Source organism: Bos indicus x Bos taurus, chromosome 26, assembly GCF_003369695.1.
Source record: "Bos indicus x Bos taurus breed Angus x Brahman F1 hybrid chromosome 26, Bos_hybrid_MaternalHap_v2.0, whole genome shotgun sequence".
Classification (NCBI taxonomy): domain Eukaryota; kingdom Metazoa; phylum Chordata; class Mammalia; order Artiodactyla; family Bovidae; genus Bos; species Bos indicus x Bos taurus.
In genome coordinates this window covers 34,216,432-34,235,777 of record NC_040101.1, presented here as the reverse complement: position 1 = coordinate 34,235,777, position 19,346 = coordinate 34,216,432, and the positions used below count along the sequence as shown (strand labels likewise).

Here is a 19,346-nt window from a genome sequence, read left to right as displayed (position 1 = left end):
GCTCTTCGCATCAAGTGGCCAGAATATTGGCGTTTCAGCTTCAACATCAGTCCTTCCAAAGAATATTCAGGACTGATTTCCTTTAGGATGGACTGGTTGGATCTCCTTGCAGTTCAAGGGACTCTCAAAAGAGTCTTCTCCAACACCACAGTTCAAAAGCATCAGTTCTTCAGTGCTCAGCTTTCTATATAGTCCAACTCTTACATCCATATATGACTACTGGAAAAAACATAGCTTTGACTAGATAGACCTTTGTTGGCAAAGTAATGTCTCTGCTTTTTAATATGCTGTCTAGGTTGGTCATAACTTTCCTTCCAAGGAGTAAGTGTCTTTTAATTTCATGGCTGCAGTCACCATCTGCAGTGATTTTGGAGCCCAGAAAAATAAAGTCAGCCACTGTTTCCACTGTTTCCCCATCTATTTGCCATGAAGTGATGGAGCCAGATGCCATGAGCTTAGTTTTCTGAATGTTGAGCTTTGAGCCAACTTTTTCACTCTCCTCTTTCACTTTCATCAAGAGGCCCTTTAGTTCTTCTTCACTTTCTGCCATAAGGGTGGTGTCATCTGCATATCTGAGGTTATTGATATTTCTCCCAGCAGTCTTGATTCCAGCTTGTGCTTCCTCCAGCCCAGCGTTTCTCATAATGTACTCTGCATATGAGTTAAATAAGCAGGGTGACAACATACAGACTTGATGTGTTTCTTTTCTTATTTGGAACCAGTCTGTTGTTCCATGTCCAGTTCTAACTGTTGCTTCCTGACCTGCATACAGACTTCTTAGGAGGCAGGTCAGGTGGTCTGGTATTCCCATCTCTTTCAGAATTTTCCACAGTTTCTTGTGATCCACACAGTCAAAGGCTTTGGCATAGTCAATAAAGCAGAAGTAGATATTTTTCTGGAACTCTCTTGCTTTTTTGATAATCCAGCAGATGTTGGCAATTTGATCTCTGGTTCCTCTGCCTTTTCTAAAACCAGCTTGAACATCTGGAAGTTCACGGTTCACATATTGCTGAAGCCTGGCTTGGAGAATTTTGAGCATTACTTTACTAGCGTGTGAGATGAGTGCAGTTGTGCAGTAGTTTGAACATTCTTTGGCATTGCCTTTCTTTGGGATTGGAATGCAAACTGACCTTTTCCAGTCCTGTGGCCACTGCTGAGTTTTCCAAATTTGCTGACATATTGAGTTTAGCACTTTCACAGCATCATCTTTTCGGATTTGAAATAGCTCAACTGGAATTCCATCACCTCCACTAGCTTTGTTTGTAGTGATGCTTCCTAAGGCCCACTTGACTTCACATTCCAGGATGTCTGGCTCTAGGTGAGTGATCACACCATCGTGATTATCTGGGTTGTGAAGACCTTTTTTGTACACTTCTATGTATTCTTGCCACTTCTTCTTAATACCTTCTGCTTCTTTTTGGTCCATACCATTTCTGTCCTTTATTGAGCCCATCTTTGCCTGAAATGTTCCCTTGGTATCTCTAATTTTCTTGAAGAGATCTCTAGTCTTTCCCATTCTATTGTTTTCCTCTATTTCTTTGCACTGATCATTGAGGAAGGCTTTCTTTTCTCTCCTTCCTATTTTTTGGAACTCTGCATTCAAATGGGTATATCTTTCCTTTTCTCCTTTGTTTTGTCTTCTCTTCTTTCCACAGCTATTTGTAAGGCCTCCTCAGACAGCCATTTTGCTTTCTTGCATTTCTTTTTCTTGGGGATGGTCTTGCTCCCGTGTAATTCTATTTTTATTTTTCTGCAGAACCTCCATACTGTTCTCCATAGTCACTGCACCAAGTCATATTTCCACCCACAGTGTAGGAGGGTTCCCTGGAAAAGTACACTTTCAACTGTTCAGTGATAATAATGATAGTAAATATTCTCATTTTAAAAAGGAAGAAACAGAGTCACTTCAAGCTATTTTCCATCTCAGGGCTTTTTCAGCTTGTGCTTCCTCTTCTTGAAATGTTATTTCTCCTTCTCATAACTGGTGTTTTCTCTCCTTTAAGGTCTAAGCTTAAATGTCATCTTCTCAGAGAGTCTTTCCTGACCCTTAGTCTCATCTCCCTACCCCAACTCTGCTGCAAGTCACTCTATAACATTTATTGGTTTGAATTTCTCCTCCATACTTTTCATGACCTCAAGTCCTTATCTGCAGACTTCTTTTCTGACTTATCTGGGCTTCCCTGGTGGCTCAGATGGTAAAGCGTCTGCCTACAATGCGGGAGATCCGGGTTCAATCCCTGGGTCGGGAAGATCCTCTGGAGAAGGCAATGGCACCCCACTCCAGTACTCTTGCCTGGAAAATCCCATGGATGGAGGAGCCTGGTAGGCTACAGTTTATGGGGTCACAAAGAGTTCGACACGACTGAGCAACTTCACTCACTCATCTTCCCAACTAGATGCCATTCCAATGAGCAGGGACCTTTTTGGTCATTTTCATTGGATTAGCACCCAAATTGATGAAAGGAAAATGAAATAATCAAAACTGTCATATTTACAGAAACAAAAGAATAGGTAGACCTTTTGAACAGTTTGAGGGAGTATTCACAATTCTGTTATAGTAGAATTATTATTGCAGTGTGCAATTTTTAGATTAGATTTCTAAGTTTTCATCTAAAACACATGCTGCTTATAAGCTGTGTTTGTCAATATCACCACTTTGGGAACCAAGATAGGTAAAATTAGCTAAGGGGCTCTTTTCCAGATTCCGCAGCCCTGGCAGCAAAAAGGACATTCCTGTCACAGTTGTATCAGGATGTTTTAGCTTCAAGGTATTTAAATCATCACTCTAATTGGATCAAAGCTTGAGTCTCATGAGAGGATCAGATCAGGATAAGTTGTTTCAGCAGCTCAAAATGCTTCAAGAACTCAAATTCTTTCCATCTCTCTGCTCTACCATCATTGGCTGGACCATGTCTGACGAAGAAGAGAGAATGCTTCCTTTCTTTTCCTAAACTTGCTCCAGCAGTCTTCCTTCAGGGTCTCACAGGCTGTTTTGGTGGTATATGCCCACTGTTGAACCAGTTACTGAAGAGGGAAGGAGATTATGCAGAACAGTCAGCCCCTTCCCAGGAGGTATATGGGCTGCTTGGGGGAGCGGCAGGCATCTGAACAAAACTGAGATTCCTTTGGGAAGGGAGGAGGGGGACATTTCATTTATTGTGTATTTCATTCATTGTTCCTTTGTTTGGAAGAAATAGATAATGGTGTTGCTAAAACTTTCCCCCCTAAGTTTTGTACTGTTTGGCTTGATGGAAACAGACTGATTCAAGGTTCTAGAGGTAGATGCAGACTGGAGACCCAAGCAATTACCACCCTTTGGATTAAGTCCAAGCTTGTGCTCAAGAGCTCAAGGAGGAGCTCCTGTGTTGGCATAGCTGCCACTGCTGAGCAAGAGAGAAAGAGGAGGAGGGGACTCAAGTTCCTCTTTCAGTTGCTTCAATCCCTTGCCTTCTCTCTTAGAGAAGTGCAAACTATTTTGGAGAGCCCATCTCATTTCCACATGCTTTTTTTTTTTTTTTTTTACGCGACCCTGTCCTTCTTCCCCAGAGGCTTAGGAAAAGGTTTGGGAATAGTTTGGGAAGCTAGAGTGGAAGGATGAGAGTGGAGGGAATGGGGTAACCATCCCATTTCCTATTCACCACTGCCGCAGCCTCTGTTTATCCTGATCAAAGTAAATTTGCCTTTTATAGAATTCTCCTTCTGGAACTTTTTTACATCCTGTGATGATGAAAGTATCTACAGGATAGATAAAATAGTACAAATGATGAAATGTTTAAAACTCCACAGCCCCTATGTTATTACCTGCAGTTATTTAACATGTAAGGGTGGTTGAAGTTGAAGGTCAAGCCAGGAAATGTCATGAAGCAAAGGGACTTTGATGTTTGTTTGGTGATACATTCTGAATACTTTTTAATATTGTACTCATATTTTGGTAGATTTTAAAAATGAGGAAGGCCATCTTTGCTTTCTTTGTTTCTTTAACCTTGATAGATCTATGTGAAGTAGTGAAGTGAATGAAGTCGCTCAGTCGTGTCCGACTCTTTGCGAGCCCATGGACTATAGCCTATTAGGCTCCTCTGTCCATGGGATTTTCCAGGCAATAGTCCTGGAGTGGATTGCCATTTCCTTCTCCAGGGTATCTTCCCAACCCAGGAATAGAACCCGGGTCTCCTGCATTGTAGACAGACGCATTGTAGACAGACGCTTTACCCCAACCAGGGAAGTCCATATAGATAGATCTATATGACCTAGTAAACAAGCTGCCAGTTTGGGATTTTTCCTTCTTATCTTGTATCTCATCATTGACCTAAGTCTGCCCATTCTCCTTACCACAGCCACTAACTCAGTTTTGGCCCTCATCACAGTACAGAAACATACTTATGTTTTTTAACTTTTACCCAATTACTTTGCAAGTGCCTCTTGGATAAAGATCACCTGTTATCTGTCTTTGCTGTCTCCAGAAAGCCAGCACAAGGCCGTACAGAAAGGGGAGGAAAATCAATGTCTGTTCATTTTTTATTGATGTTTTCTCTTCTTCTTTTGATTTTAGAATCTGAACTGAAGGTATTTTGCTCTAAAAACATACTGAGCATACTTGGTTTCTCCTGCATCATCGCTGTGATAGCGTTGCTCGCTCTGGGGCTGACCCAGAACAAAGCACTGCCAGAAAATGTTAAGGTAACTCAAACCCCTGAGTATGTGTGTGTGTATGTGTGTATACATGTGTTTTAGGGTCCTTGGATGGGGCAGAGGGAAAGGGAAGTTATGGTAAATCAAAGCAGTAGGAGTTGAGGTTCTGGAAGCCCAGGAGCAAGTCAGTCTCCATTGAACTAGGTGAGTAAAATGGTAGCGGATGCTTATTCTGGAGGAGAGAATGCCTTGGATCAATTAGTGATGGAAAGACAATTGTCTTTACGATTGTTCAGCAAACTGATTAAATCAGTATTCTAACAGAGACAAACACTTTATTCACCACATCCAGATCTGTGATATATTGTGTTGGTTTCCATAACTCTAGTACTATCTCTACTTCCTACTCTTTGTTTCCTTGTGGAAACAATGAACTCTTTGTTTACTGAACACTGCATTCTTTGTTCTTACTCCATTATTATCACTATCACCAAAATAATAAACTTTACTAGACAGCTCTGTATAAAGCACTTTGGAAGTCAAAGAGTCTGGAGAAGACTTGTTCCTCATCTCTAAAATATTAAAAAGAAATCAATTTAAAGGTCAATTTTTAAAAAGCCCCTGGAGACCACATACATGTATTGAATATAGTAATTTGAAATGAATTCATGGCTGTATAGATTTCTTGTAAAATCTCTACATTTGAAGAGCTTGTGTGTGTGTGTGTGTGTGTATCATTAAAAATAATTAAGGTCATTAACTCTGCTGTGATTTATTTCTGCTTCCTTTCAAATTCATCAAAGTTCAATTTCAAAGACATGAATATCTCACTAATACCTTGTAATATGTTCATTATTTAAGCCATTAATTTAAAAGCATACAGTAAGTTTAAGTTTTTATTGTAAATACATTGATTTTAAACTTTCATTTGAATTATAGTTAATAAATCTTCAAGGGCCCAGAGACCAGTGTGCTAATAAACACAAACATATGTGTGGGCAGTGACATATCCATGGAAGCCCTGAAATGCATATGCAAAAGTATATATATTTTTGCATTTGAATATACTAAACTTTGAGTCACTTACTCAAATAATTTGCTCTATAGCAGAGGCCTGCATGTTACATTGGCCTCTGTTCGCCACACACGTTCAACCCAGCAGGGCTGTGCACAGTAGTCCCCTTGTCAGCACTGAAGGCTGATACTATCTCACTGTCAATGGTCTCTTGACTTTAAGTATCCAGCGATGCTGGCTCTCTTGGCTAAACTTCACTCACAATTGAAGCCTCATGACATTTTGGTTTTGCTATTTGTTTACCAGCTCTGAAAGTATGTGATTGCCTTCTTGATTTGACCTTTTTATATGTTCATTATTGCATCATTGGTGAGGGAGATGGCTTAGGAGGCAAACCCATGACAGACTTAGACTCTGTTCTCAGTGAATACTTGTGGTCATGATGACTTTTTGTTGTTCATGATGGTTGTCTTCAAAACTGTTGTGATTCTGTGTTACTGTGTTGGCCTGGAAAAATGGAACAAGGTCTTTGCATCTAAAGTGAATCTTTATAGTAGTATGATTGGCCTGATCCCACTAGGACCCTCGGAAGAGCTGTGGAGAAAGCACTTCTGAATTACTGCTCTAGGGATTTATCCCTGGGTTCTCATCCCTGTTGGTCAAGGGTTGCCCCAGAGGTTAGCTCCTTGGCACTTCCAGGTTGGTGCATATGTCAGAGGGGCTGTGTGGGACTACCAGGTGGTAGGAGAGAAGACCCTGTGAAGAAATAGAAAGATAAGATGCAGGTTGAGCTAGAAAAATGCTGGTCAAAAAACATGAAGTGGCCACCAAAGTTATCTGAAGCATCACTGTTCTGATACCCTTTTGTAGGAGAGAGAGTCGTTTGTACACAGTTTCAGAACAATAGAGACATGTGAATACGGAGGTAGGTGTAGTGCTACAGCTGCCCAGAGGAAGGAGGCACCAGTTGTGCCTGGCCATGTGAAGACTTCATGGAGGAGGTGGCCTTGGAGCCAAGTAATGAAGAACACTAAGGAGTTTGACAGGAGGTGAGCTAGGACATTTTCTGGACAAAGACCATACCATTTGTAGCAGAGGGGCAGCTAAAAATAAACAGATCATCCTGGAGAATCACCAACAGTTCATCATGGCTAGAATATTGAACACAGGGCAGGAAGGAATGGTGGGAGGGGAGACTGCAATCTGAGTATGCCTAGCTCAGTGATGGATATCTCATTCAGCTGTAGCAGTGCTCAAGATTGGCTCCGTATTAAAAGCTCCTGGGGAGCTTTTTAAAAATACTCATTTCTGGACTCTACCCTGGGTCAATTAGAATTTTTGGGGGTGAAGCCCAGGCATTGGTATGTTTTAGAACCTTCCCAGGTGATTTTAATGAGCAGTCATGCTTGTCAACCACTGCTTAGATTTCAAACAGGGTGTGTGCATGCATGCTCAGTCATGTCTGACTCTTTGCAACCCATGGACTGTAGCCTTGCAGACTCCTCTGTCCATGGAATTCTCCAGGAAGAATATTACAGTGGGTTGCCATGCCCTCCTCTAGGAAATCTTCCCAAGCCAGGGATAGAACCTGCATCTCTTGTCTCTCCTGTGTTGGCGGACAGATTCTTTACCATTGAGCTACCTGGGAAGCAAACAGGGAGGTGGGGCACAGATTGTGTTTCTGACATTCTTAATGGCTGGAGAGCAGATTAGAAGAGGAGAGACCAGGTAGGATATTCTGACATTGTGTACACAAGGCAGATTAGGCTGGAACTAAGGCATTGCCATGGAATTAAGTTATTAAGGAGATACTGTGAGAGACACTGAGGTCCACCAGATCTTAGTGATTAGATTCCTTTCAGTTCAATTCAGTCTCTCAGTCGTGTCCGACTCTTCGCAACCCCATTGGACTGCAGCACGCCAGGCTTCCCTATCCATCACCAACTCCTGGAGCTTACTAAAACTCATATCCATCAAGTCAGTGATGCCATCCAACCATCTCATCCTCTATCATCCCCTTTTCCTCCTGCCTTCATTCTTTCCCAGCATCAGGGTCTTTTCTAGTGAGTCAGTCCTTTGCATCAGGTGGCCAAAGTATTGGAGTTTCAGCTTCAGCATCAGTCCTTCCAATGGATATTCGGGACTGATTTCCTTTAGGATGGACTGGTTAGAGCTCCTTGCTGTCCAAGGGACTCTCAAGAGTCTTCTTCAACACCACAGTTCAAAAGCATCAATTCTTCAGCACTCAGCTTTTTTTTATAGTTCAACCCTCACATCCATACATGACTACTGGAAAAACCATAGCTTTGACTAGACGGACCTTTGTTAGCAAAGTAATGTCTCTGCTTTTTAATATGCTGTCTAGGTTGGTCATAGCTTTTCTTCCAAGGAGTAAATGTCTTTTAATTTCATGGCTGCAGTCACCATCTGCAGTTATTTTGGAGTCCCCCAAAATAAAGTCTATCACTGTTTCCACTGTTTCCCCATCTATTTGCCATGAAGTAATAGGATTGGATACCATGATCTTAGTTTTTCGAATGTTGAGTTTTAAGCCAACTTTTTCACTCTCCTCTTTCATTTTCATCAAGAGGTTCTTTGATTCTTCTTTGCTTTCTGCCATAAGGATGGTGTCATCTGCATATCTGAGGTTATTGATATTTCTCCTGGCAATCTTGATTCCAGCTTGTACTTCATCCAAGCATGATGTACTCTGCATATAAGTTAAATAATCAGGGTGACAAGTAGCCTTGACATACTCCTTTCCCAATTTATTTATTTATAATTATCTATCATTAGATTCCTTAGAGGACCTTTTAAGCTAAAGATGGAACACCTTGGATGTCATGTTGAGAACAATCTCTCCATGCTTCTGTTTAAAGAGGGTGGTGGCCATATGCTTCTGAACGGGAAGGCTTTTGGCTGTCTCTACACATTTCCTGACTCTTCATCCCTGTCTGATTGTGGGGATCATTGATTCTGTCTGCTTGGAGTGCAACTCAGCAGGGGCCATGGATTCACACCACCTAGGTTTAAACCTCAGCTCTGCTCTTATAGAGATAGGACATAACTTCTCTGAGCCTCAGTTTCTCCATTTGTAAGACAGAGCTGATCACTGATATCTTGTAGATTACTACAGGAATTGAGTGGGATAAAGTAAACTCAGTGTGGAGTGCAGAACAGGATGCTGGCCCACCACACACCCTTGTTGTTGGTAACTTATGTGTTGTCATTATCATCTTTGCAGCCTGTCTGCCTGGTGACAAATCACCACTTACCTTTTTCCCTGCCTCTTTCCATCTGACTCACCCTCTTCTAGCCCAGTTCAGGTTAGCCCTCCAGTTCCAAAGATCCAGTCTTGTCATCTTCCTGCCTGATCCACTTTGGGTTCAGCCTGGTTGGAAAGTGGTTGCCTCATGCCTGACCATATCTCACAAAACACAAGAACTCTCTTTTGTACTGATGGCCTTACTTGCCCAGCCACCCAGGTTGTAAGCATTCTGAGGCAAGGACTGGGTTTCATTCATCATTGTATATATCGATATTTTTTTAACCTTTCACTCCATTCATTCATTTCATAAATAGTCATTGACCATCTACTCTGCTTTAGGCCCTAGGAATACAGCAGTGAGCAAGACTGGCCAGGTCCTGATCCTCATGAAGGTATAGTCTAGTGGAAGAGACAATCATTAACCAAACTGTCAACAGAATAAATGTTAAATTACTGCCAGCACAGCATCTGACTGGGGTGGCCTCACAGCAGTTTGCTGACTCAGTGAGTAGAGTGGGCTCCCTGCTTGGATGTGAAGAGGATGTGAAGAAGGACAGCAGAATTTGTCAGCGTGGGAGGCAGGCCTCTGCCTCAGGATGCCTTCTGGGTCCTGGCTCCCCATTCTCATTCCCAGACCTCCAGTGTGTAGGGCCCAGGAATCCACACACGTAACAGGCATCCTGGGCTGTTCTCATGACATTAAAGTCTGGGAATTGCTGCTGGGTAAATTTGCAGTGACCACATTAAAACAAACAAACTTGGACCTTAATATACTGAAGAATCATTAGCTGTACCTAAATGTCCCCTGGGAAAGTGTTTTTGTCCTGTGGACCTGGTGGGGAGGTAGCTTTGAGGTGTGTTTGGCTCACCACTTCCTAAATCGCTAGCTTGTCACCGAACACTGGCAGTTAGCAACCTGTCAGGATATTGCTACAGCACAAGCATTGCACATTCTGGCACACACAGAACCCCACAGGTTTCTCTCTAAGGCACCAAACTGACCCTGTCCAAAACCACATGCCTTCATTAAAACCTGCCACTTCCCTGGAATGCTAGCTCAAGGGCCAGACAGCTTTGATTTCAACCCCAGATCTGCCATTTGCTAGCTTTGAGACTTCTGGCAAGCAAATTCTCCCCACACATCAGTTTCCTTATATGTAACATGGTGATAATAGCTACTTGGAAGATGGCTGTAAGGATTAAATGGAATGGGACTGCCAACTCACTTATCAGAGTGCCCAGTGCATCAGAAGCTCTCAGTGGAGGCCAGCTGTCCACACTGCTTTGGGGATGAGTTTAAGGAAAGACCCTCAGCTCTTGGTGTGTTGTGGTCATTGGGCTGGTGCTCCCAAGGTTTCCAACTGCTGCAAACCTGTGCGGGGCATCTGCTTTTGTCACTGGGAACTAAGGTGCTATTTTTAGGACAGCGCTTGCAATTTTATCTTTTTTTAATGGAGAATTTGGAAGAATGTGCATCAATTTTCAACCTCAAATACTCTTGGAAAATAACTATAGTATTTTCACTCCACTGGATTTAAAAACAAAACAACAAAAACAAAGCAGCAACACCTGGAGATGAGAGGTGGTGAATGTACTTAATGCCACACTTTACACTTAAAAATAGTTAACATGGTCAATTGTAGGTTCTGTGTATTTTACCACAATTAAAAAAATAAAAATAATAGACAACAAAACTGCAGTTTGTATTAAAGGTCTAGTAACTCCAGCTAAAGAAAAAAGAAAAGAAGAAAATGGTCCCTAATTGTTTCCAGGTGCTTCCAGCATCACTGTAGCTAATGCAGACCTGATTTGTTTATAGAGAACTAGAGTCATTCAAAAGGACAAGCTCTGTTTATTCTAAAGGGCTCACAGAAACAGAGCGATGAGGTTGCTGAAGTTACCGTTAAAACTACAGGGCTTTTAAGAAAGATTCTGAAGGACCAATATGTGTGAAGAAACCAAAAAAAGTGAATTCACATGTTACCTGACTTCTGGGGTTTTTGTTTGGGGGAGGGTTGGAACTCAGCCCCATGGTATTACTTTATATTAGACTGTGCATATTCATGTCTTTTAGGACTGGAAGGAGTTTAGGAACCATATAGTTCTAACTCCCCTCATTCGTCCATGTGACTCAGCGATTGTCTGTTGAATTCCTTCTTTGTACTAGGAATAGGATCTACCGTGGTAGGTACTGGATATACCGTAGTAAGCAACACAGACTTGCCCTAACATGGCTTAGAATCTAACCGGGAAGACATATTAATCAACTAGTCACATAAATATGTAATTACACATTGTTATAAGTACTGTCTTTAGAGGAAAAACACAGGCACTCCGAGGCATGAATTAAGAGGGTAGATTCGAATCTGAGAAGGTCAAACAAGGCTGGGTCTCAAGTGAAGGGCTCTCGGGGCCAAGGCTCTGGAACAGAAATCTCATGGCCAGTGGGGAACTGAGACTAGAATAGCATGAGGGCAGTTGTTTTCTGAGCAAGGAGAGGGTTCAACATCCCGGTTCTGCCAAGTCAAGGGTAGAAGCGTGTCATCTGATGTTCCAATTTTCTCTTTTCTTTTCACATTGAAGGAGACTTACTCAGAAGCTGGGCTTATGACATTTGCAGAGGTAGAATCATTTCCATCCTAAGACAGGATCTTCCCCACCTCCACATGGCCTCTAGTCTCCCTGAGCTCAGGCTTGGCTGCTACCCCATCTCCGAATCTTCACCAAGGCTCCAACATTCATGTCTCATGAACCAACACCCTCTTTCTAGACCACTGCTTCTATTCACTCAACATAGCTCATCAAGACCAATTATGATTGATAAAATCATGTACATGACCAAAAACTAGCTTAAGATCAGGATTTACACAGTCTGATCACAACTATATAAAAATTACCATGAATTGAAAAAGATCAGAAGGGAATAAAGGAACAGTGATGTCTAGTTGGTGAAATCGTAAATGTCTTTTTTCCTTTTCTCTTAATTTTCTAGATGCTGTTTAATAAACTTGTAGTACTTTTTAAAAATGAAGTAATATTGAAAATAATATTAAGAGGACGTCAGATCTCTAGCTCACTACTCAAATCTTTGATTTTTCTTTGATGTGAAGGACATACGGGCTTTTAGAAATGTCTTAAATATGAGCTACAGAGAAACACTGGGTAGAGTGATAACATGGCAAGCACTTCACAAAGCATTTCTATAGGGTGGAGATTGTATTTAAAACGTAATTCTGTTGTCACTGAGTCTGGGGGATGCCAGCTTAAACGAGGTTAAGCGGGTTTCTCCACTGTCAGACTTCTCTGAAGCAGTCACTACATAGTGGGTTCGTGAGCCCAGGATGGGGAGCAAGCATTCCCCAAACTTCTGGGAAGCTTTCTTCGCCCAGGTCCTTGCAGGCTTAGTGCTTTGGAAAATGCTGGTGTGAGGAAAGAGGATAAAAGCTAGTGGCTTCTGGGGTTCTAGATTGGTCAGGTGAGGTACAACTATGTAAGTACCCATTCAAGTCAAACTGCTCTGGAATGAACTGTGAAATTCATTTCAGTTAGGTGAAATGGACTGCTAACTCTATAATGAGCCAGCGATGAACGGCAAATGAACATGCTTTTAGTGTTGCAACAATGAAAGGCAAACGCCCCATATGTTCAAACTTAAGAATTTCCAGACAATCAAGATTTACCTATCCATAAGACAGCAAGCGATGCCAATTTTTTTTTTTTTTTTTTTTTTTGGTGCAATACATTTTGGAAGACAAAAAACATTTAGTACAATTCAACAGTTTAGCTGCTATATATATAAGGTGAAATGTGTATGTCAATTCCTGTGTTAAAGTCGCTCTACCCGCCCTTCTCAAGCACTTGTCAAATGAAATGTGGTGAAAGTTGTCGTTTCTCAACCACCTCACTGTGCAAGGCCTTGGTGAAACAGGCCGATAGGATCAAGCCCGGTCCCTCTGTTCTACTGGAAGAGTAGCTTTCATGTCAACAGAGTAGACAGAATAGAACATCCAGCTTCCAGAATAAGGCTGCTTGAGCTGCTGCCTAGCTAGCCTTTATCATGTTCTTCTGTGGTTAGAACATTTTCTGGCAGGGAGAATTCAGGGACCCTGCTAGGCAAAAGCAGGGTTTTCTGCCGTGTAAGCCCTGAGGCTCTTTCTCCACGCTGGGAGGTTTCCCATGGGTTCAAAGGCCCCAGACCTCAGTTAGATTCCTCTCTGTGCACAGAGGTCACCACCTCAGGCGATTCTTTGTTTGATCTCACTGCAGAGGCTTAGTTGCAGAGGAGTCTATGCCGTTTCTTTCTTCACCGTGCCCAAAACCAGCATGCAGACCCTTTTCTTTATAAGGGTGTAATGCTGGTCACCAAAGGGAAGTCCCACTGTGCCAAAGGGGGCAGAGAACACTGTGGAGGTTATGCAAGGTCAGGGAGGCTCACACAGCAGGACAGCGGCACTCCCTGGTGGCGAAATGGAAGAAAACTCAACACCTCAATAAGCTTGACATTTAGCTCTCTGCAGTGGTTCAGCTACTCTTGCCTGGAAAACCCCATGGACGGAGGAGCCTGGTAGGCTGCGGTCCGTGGGGTCATGAAGAGTCAGGCACGACTGAGCGACTTCACTTTCACTTTTCACTTTCATGCACTGGAGAAGGAAATGGCAACCCACTCCAGTGTTCTTGCCTGGAGAATCCCAGGGACGGGGGAGCCTGGTGGGCTGCTGTCTATGGGGTTGCACAGAGTCAGACATGACTGAAGCGACTTAGCAGCAGCATCAGTGGTTCAGGGAGGTCAGTTAATTCTAATTCTTCTTTTCTCCCTGGAGGCTCTTAGGTTCTTCCCAGGTGATAAGACAATATGAGGCGATAGATGTAAAACAACTGCTGACTTAAGCAGTATCAAGGGGCAGACCACACTGTGAGGTCCGCAGCTCAGATGGGCAGCAAAGTGTGACTCAAGTGAGTGGCTGGCTCACACTTGAGAAGCGCCTCCGTGGTTTCTCATCCTTTTCCTTTCCTTTCCCTTCCATTTATTTTGCTTCTTGTTTCTTTCTAGGATAGCGGTGACAAATAAAAGTCACCCGAGCCACCATACTCTCTTCACAAGCCTGTGGCAGACACTGATAACCATGTCATTTATTTTCCTGATTAAACCCAGGGGTGTCACTAAAGATGAGTATTAATTGCTCAAAATGGGCATTGGGCAGTCTGCTTGTGTGCTAAGTTGCTTCAGTCTTGTCCAACTTTTTGTTACCCCATGGACTGTAGCCCACCAGCCTACCCTGTCCATGATATTCTCCAGGCAAGAATACTGGAGTGGGTTGCCATGCCCTCCTCCAGGGGATCTTCCCAACCCAGGCATTGAATCCACATCTCATATCTCCTGCATCGTCAGGTGGGTTCTTTACCACTAGTGCCGTGTGGGAAGCCCATTGGGCAATCTACTCCTGGGTAAATACCTGAAATAAACGGATGCTTAAGCCCACAAAATGTTTTTCACATTTGGAAACCACTCCAATGCCCAACAATGGAATGGATAAACATACAGTGCATGCATATAATGAAGCACTCCACAGAAACGGCAAGGGACAAACTATGGATCCTCACAACCTGAACGCATCTTAGAGACATGCAGAATTAAAGAAGTTAGACATCAGGGACACATACTGTGTGAGCCCATTTACTGCAGTTCAAGAACAGGCAGAACTCCTCCAAGTGACGGAAGTCAAGACTGGCTTCCTGTGGGGGAAGCTGGCTGAGACGGCCACTGAAAACAACCTGGGGGCTAGAAAATGTTGCGTACCTAAATCAAATCCCTTATGTTTATACAGAGGAAGTGAGAAATAGATTTAAGGGACTACATCTGATAGACAGAGTGCCTGAAGAACTATGCACAGAGGTTTGTGACATTGTACAGGAGACAGGGATCAAGACCATCCTCAAGAAAAAGAAATGCAAAAAAGCAAAATGGCTGTCTGAGGAGGCCTTACAAATAGCTGTGGAAAGAAGAGAAGTGAAAAGCAAAGGAGAAAAGGAAAGATATACGCATTTGAATGCAGAGTTCCAAAGAATAGCAAGGAGAGATAAGAACGCCTTCCTCAGCAATCAATGCAAAGAAATAGAGGAAAACAACAGAATGGGAAAGACTAGAGATCTCTTCAAGAAAATTAGAGATACCAAGGGAACATTTCATGCAAAGACGGGCTCGATAAAGGACAGAAATGGTATGGACCTAACAGAAGCAGAAGATATTAAGAAGAGGTGGCAAGAATACACAGAAGAACTGTACAAAAAAGATCTTCACCACCCAGATAATCACGATGGTGTGATCACTCACCTGGAGCCAGACATCCTGGAATGTGAAGTCAAGTGGGCCTTAGAAAGCATCACTACAAACAAAGCTAGTGGAGGTGATGGAATTCCAGTTGAGCTATTTCAAATCCGAAAAGATGATGCTGTGAAAGTGCTGCACTCAATATGCCAGCAAATTTGGAAAACTCAGCAGTGGCCACAGGATTGGAAAAGGTCAGTTTTCATTCCAATCCCAAAGAAAGGCAATGCCAAAGAATGCTCAAACTACCACACAATTGCACTCATTTCACACACTAGTAAAGTAATGTTCAAAATTCTCCAAGCCAGGCTTCAGCAATATGTGAACCGTGAACTTCCTGATGTTCAAGCTGGTTTTAGAAAAGGCAGAGGAAAAAAAAAAAAAGGCAGAGGAAGCAGAGATCAAATTGCCAACATCCGCTGGATCATGGAAAAAGCAAGAGAGTTCCAGAAAAACATCTATTTCTGCTTTATTGACTATGCCAAAGCCTTTGACTGTGTGGATCACAAGAAACTGTGGAAAATTCTGAAAGAGATGGGAATACCAGACCACCTGATCTGCCTCTTGAGAAACCTATATGCAGGTCAGGAAGCAACAGTTAGAACTGGACATGGAATAACAGACTGGTTCCAAATAGGAAAAGGCGTACATCAAGGCTGTATATTGTCACCCTACTTATTTAACTTCTACGCAGAGTACATCATAAGAAACGCTGGGCTGGAAGAAGCACAAGCTGGGATCAAGATTGCCAAGAGAAATATCAATAACCTCAGATATGCAGATGACACCACTCTTGTGGCAGAAAGTGAAGAAGAACTAAAGGGCCTCTTGATGAAAGTGAAAGAGGAGAGTGAAAAAGTTGGCTTAAAGCTCAACATTCAGAAAACTAAGATCATGGCATCTGGTCCCATCACTTCATAGATGGGAAAACAGTGGAAACAGTGAGAAACTTTATTTTTTGGGGTTCCAAAATCACTGCAGATGGTGATCGCAGCCATTAAATTAAAAGACGCTTGCTCCTTGGAAGGAAAGTTATGACCAACCTAGACAGCATATTAAAAAGCAGAGACATTACTTTGCTGACAAAGGTCCGTCTAGTCAAGGTTATGGTTTTTCCAGTGGTCATGTATGGATGTGAGAGTCCGACTATAAAGAAAGTTGAGCACCGAAGAATTGATGCTTTTGAACTGTGGTGTTGGAGAAGACTCTTGAGAGTCCCTTGGACTGCAAGGAGCTCCAACCAGCCCATCCTAAAGGAAATCAGTCCTAAATATTCATTGGAAGGACTGATGCCGAAGCTGAAACTCCAATACTTTGGCCACCTGATGGGAAGAACTGACTCATTTGAAAAGACCCTGATGCTGGGAAAGATTGAAGGCAGGAGGAGAAGGGGACGACAGAGGATGAGACGGTTGGATGGCATCACTGACTCAATGGACATGGGTTTGGGTGGGCTCTGGGAGTTGGTGATGGATGGGGAGGCCTGGCGTGCTGCAGCTCATGGGGTCGCAAGAAGTCGGACACGACTGAATGACTGAACTGACCTTCCTCTTGGTGGTGGTTTATATGGATTGCGTATGTGCAAAAATTCATCAGAACACTCTGCTATAGTCATCCCTCTCTAGAAGTCCTTTCAATGGGGCACCAATTGGAAAACTATTGTCCCAGACCTTGCTCCTCTGTTCCTCTGTATTAGAAACACAAGGCCTTAGTTAGGTCTAACTCTGATCCAAATCCAGGCTGTGTCACCTAATCACTCTGAATCTTGAGGAAATTACTTAACCTCTTTGTACTTTCTTTTCTCATCTGTATATTGGGGATGAGAACAGTATGTACTTTATAGCACTGAAGGTTAAGTCAGATAATTCTCACAGAATACTCCTCACAACACTTGCTGGTGCATTTCCCATCCTCGTAAAATACAAAGTGGCAACTTTCTGTTCTGGCCACCTCATTCTTTCTCATATTGTCTTCTTACCCTTCCTCCTCCACCCTCTTCCTTTGCTTTATTCTTCTTTCCATGCCTTCTATGCTTAAGACCCAAAATCATGAAATCAAAGTACAAATCTTTTTAAATTTATTGAATACAATTTATAGTTATATTTGTAATCAAAAAACAGGTACACTTAATATTTTCGATATCTCTCTTCCAGACCTCATACATACCAGACCAATCAAATCACAAATCTGGGGGTCAGACACTGGCAGCAGTAGCCTTTGAAACTCTTCAGATGATTCTCACATGATTCCAGGCTTGGGAACTGCTGGATTAATTACTTTCTATTCCCTTTCTATTTTCTCAGCTACTTCAGTATATTGATCACCTGCCATGCTATGCTAAGTCACTTCAGTCGTGTCCGACTCTGTGGACCCCACAGACGGCAGCCCACCAGGCTCCCCCGTCCCTGGGATTCTCCAGGCAAGAACACTGGAGTGGGTTGCCATTTCCTTTTCCAATGCATGAAAGTGAAAAGTGAAAGTGAAGTCGCTCAGTCGTGTCCGACTCTTAGCGACCCCATGGACTGCAGCCTAACAGGCTTCTCCATCCATGGGATTTTCCAAGCAAGAGTACTGGAGTGGGGTGCCATTGCAGGCCCCTCGTTGGGTAAAGCCTGGATGTTGCTAACATGCAGCCAGCACTGAGAGCCATAGTTCTAGAGGGACTGGTGTGTTGGTAGATCCTGTGATCAGCACAACTCCAGGCACTCACTCCCCCAACACCCAACCCACCCTCACCATGAGTTGAAATACTTTCTCCTCATGTTTCTGAAAGCCCCTGTCTTTTGTATCCTTTCTGTTGCAAGCTGAATGTGGAGAAGAATGATGTAATGCTGACAAGTTCTTGGTTTGTTTTGCCCTCAGTTTGGGATTGTGCTGGATGCGGGCTCCTCTCATACGAGTTTGTACATCTATAGATGGCCGGCAGAGAAGGAGAATGACACGGGGGTGGTGACTCAGATAGAAGAATGCAAGCTTAAAGGTAAGAGAAGAAAAAGGGATTGGGAGAGAGTGGGCACAAGAGAACAAGAGGCATGTGACAAGTGAAACACACGAGGAAAAGGGAAGTCAGGTGAGAACGTAGTGGAGCTGCTATTGTTGCTATTTTATAAATAATTTATTATCATTATAAAATAGTATTGGAATCAGTCCTTAATGATAAAGCCCTTGAAAAATAAACTTTAGAATAATTGGGTAATAGCTCCCGTCAACAGGACACTTCTTTGTGCTATGCACCAAGTACTGAAAATGCGTTATTTCATCCTCACAATCTCCCTGTAAGGAATGTATTCCTGTTTTTTTTTTTTTTTCAATGAGGGCACTGAGGTTTCAAGAAGTTATGCCACTTGTTTAAGGTTATTTGAGCCAGTAAGTGATGGAACTGGAACTCAAACTGAGATCTCCAATTTAACTAAACCCTTATCGGTCATCTCATTAGCAAATATCTCCTCCTATTCAGTAGGCTGTCTTTTTGTTTTGTTGGTGGTTTCCTTTGCTGGGCAAAGACATGCACAACTTTAAACCCACGTGTTAGACAGTGGTTCTCAAATTTGAGCCTGCATCAGAACCACAGATGCCTGTTCTCACCCCAGAGTTTCTGGGTCAGTAGGTCTGAGACAAGGTCTGAGAATTTGCATTTCTAACAAGGTCCCAGCTGATGCTGATGCTGCTTGTCCAGAGAACCGCTGCTCTCAATCTTTGTCCTCTAATTCGAGGCTTGGAAGAAATTTCGAAAAGCCTTTAGCTTCTGTATAGGCAGGCAAATCATAGACCCTTAGGGCTGCAAAAAAGACCCTGTGGATCACTGAAATCTTGCTTTACAGAAAAGGAAACAAAAAATCTGAAAGTCCAGTGACTTGCAAGTAGAAACAGATCTAGGAAAAGAATCTCGCCTCCTAATTACCACTCCAGTTTTCCTGCTACTCTGAGTCACTGCACTGCCTGCTGAGTTTTTTTCCTAGTCAGTTTTCTTTTCAGGTCACAAAACAACACAGAGTTGTTGACAATAGCTCCTTCTGCTCCCTCCCATCCAACACTCCAGCACGCACTGAATGTTACCACACGGCACTGCCATCTTCGGACTTCTCTCTTGGCCTTTGGAGCCAGGGACC

General features: G+C 42.8%; 1 protein-coding gene across 4 annotated transcripts in view; it reads left to right on the top strand.

The window, feature by feature from the left end:
* The window catches only part of ENTPD1 (ectonucleoside triphosphate diphosphohydrolase 1), a 104,546-nt gene that overhangs the window by 52,339 nt on the left and 32,861 nt on the right, over nucleotides 1–19,346 (top strand). For all 4 annotated transcript variants that reach the window (XM_027529156.1, XM_027529159.1, XM_027529157.1 and 1 more), the window contains exons 2-3: nucleotides 4,550–4,677; nucleotides 18,100–18,217. In XM_027529156.1, the coding sequence (XP_027384957.1) occupies nucleotides 4,550–4,677; nucleotides 18,100–18,217 (246 nt within the window). The remainder of the gene's footprint in view (nucleotides 1–4,549; nucleotides 4,678–18,099; nucleotides 18,218–19,346) is intronic.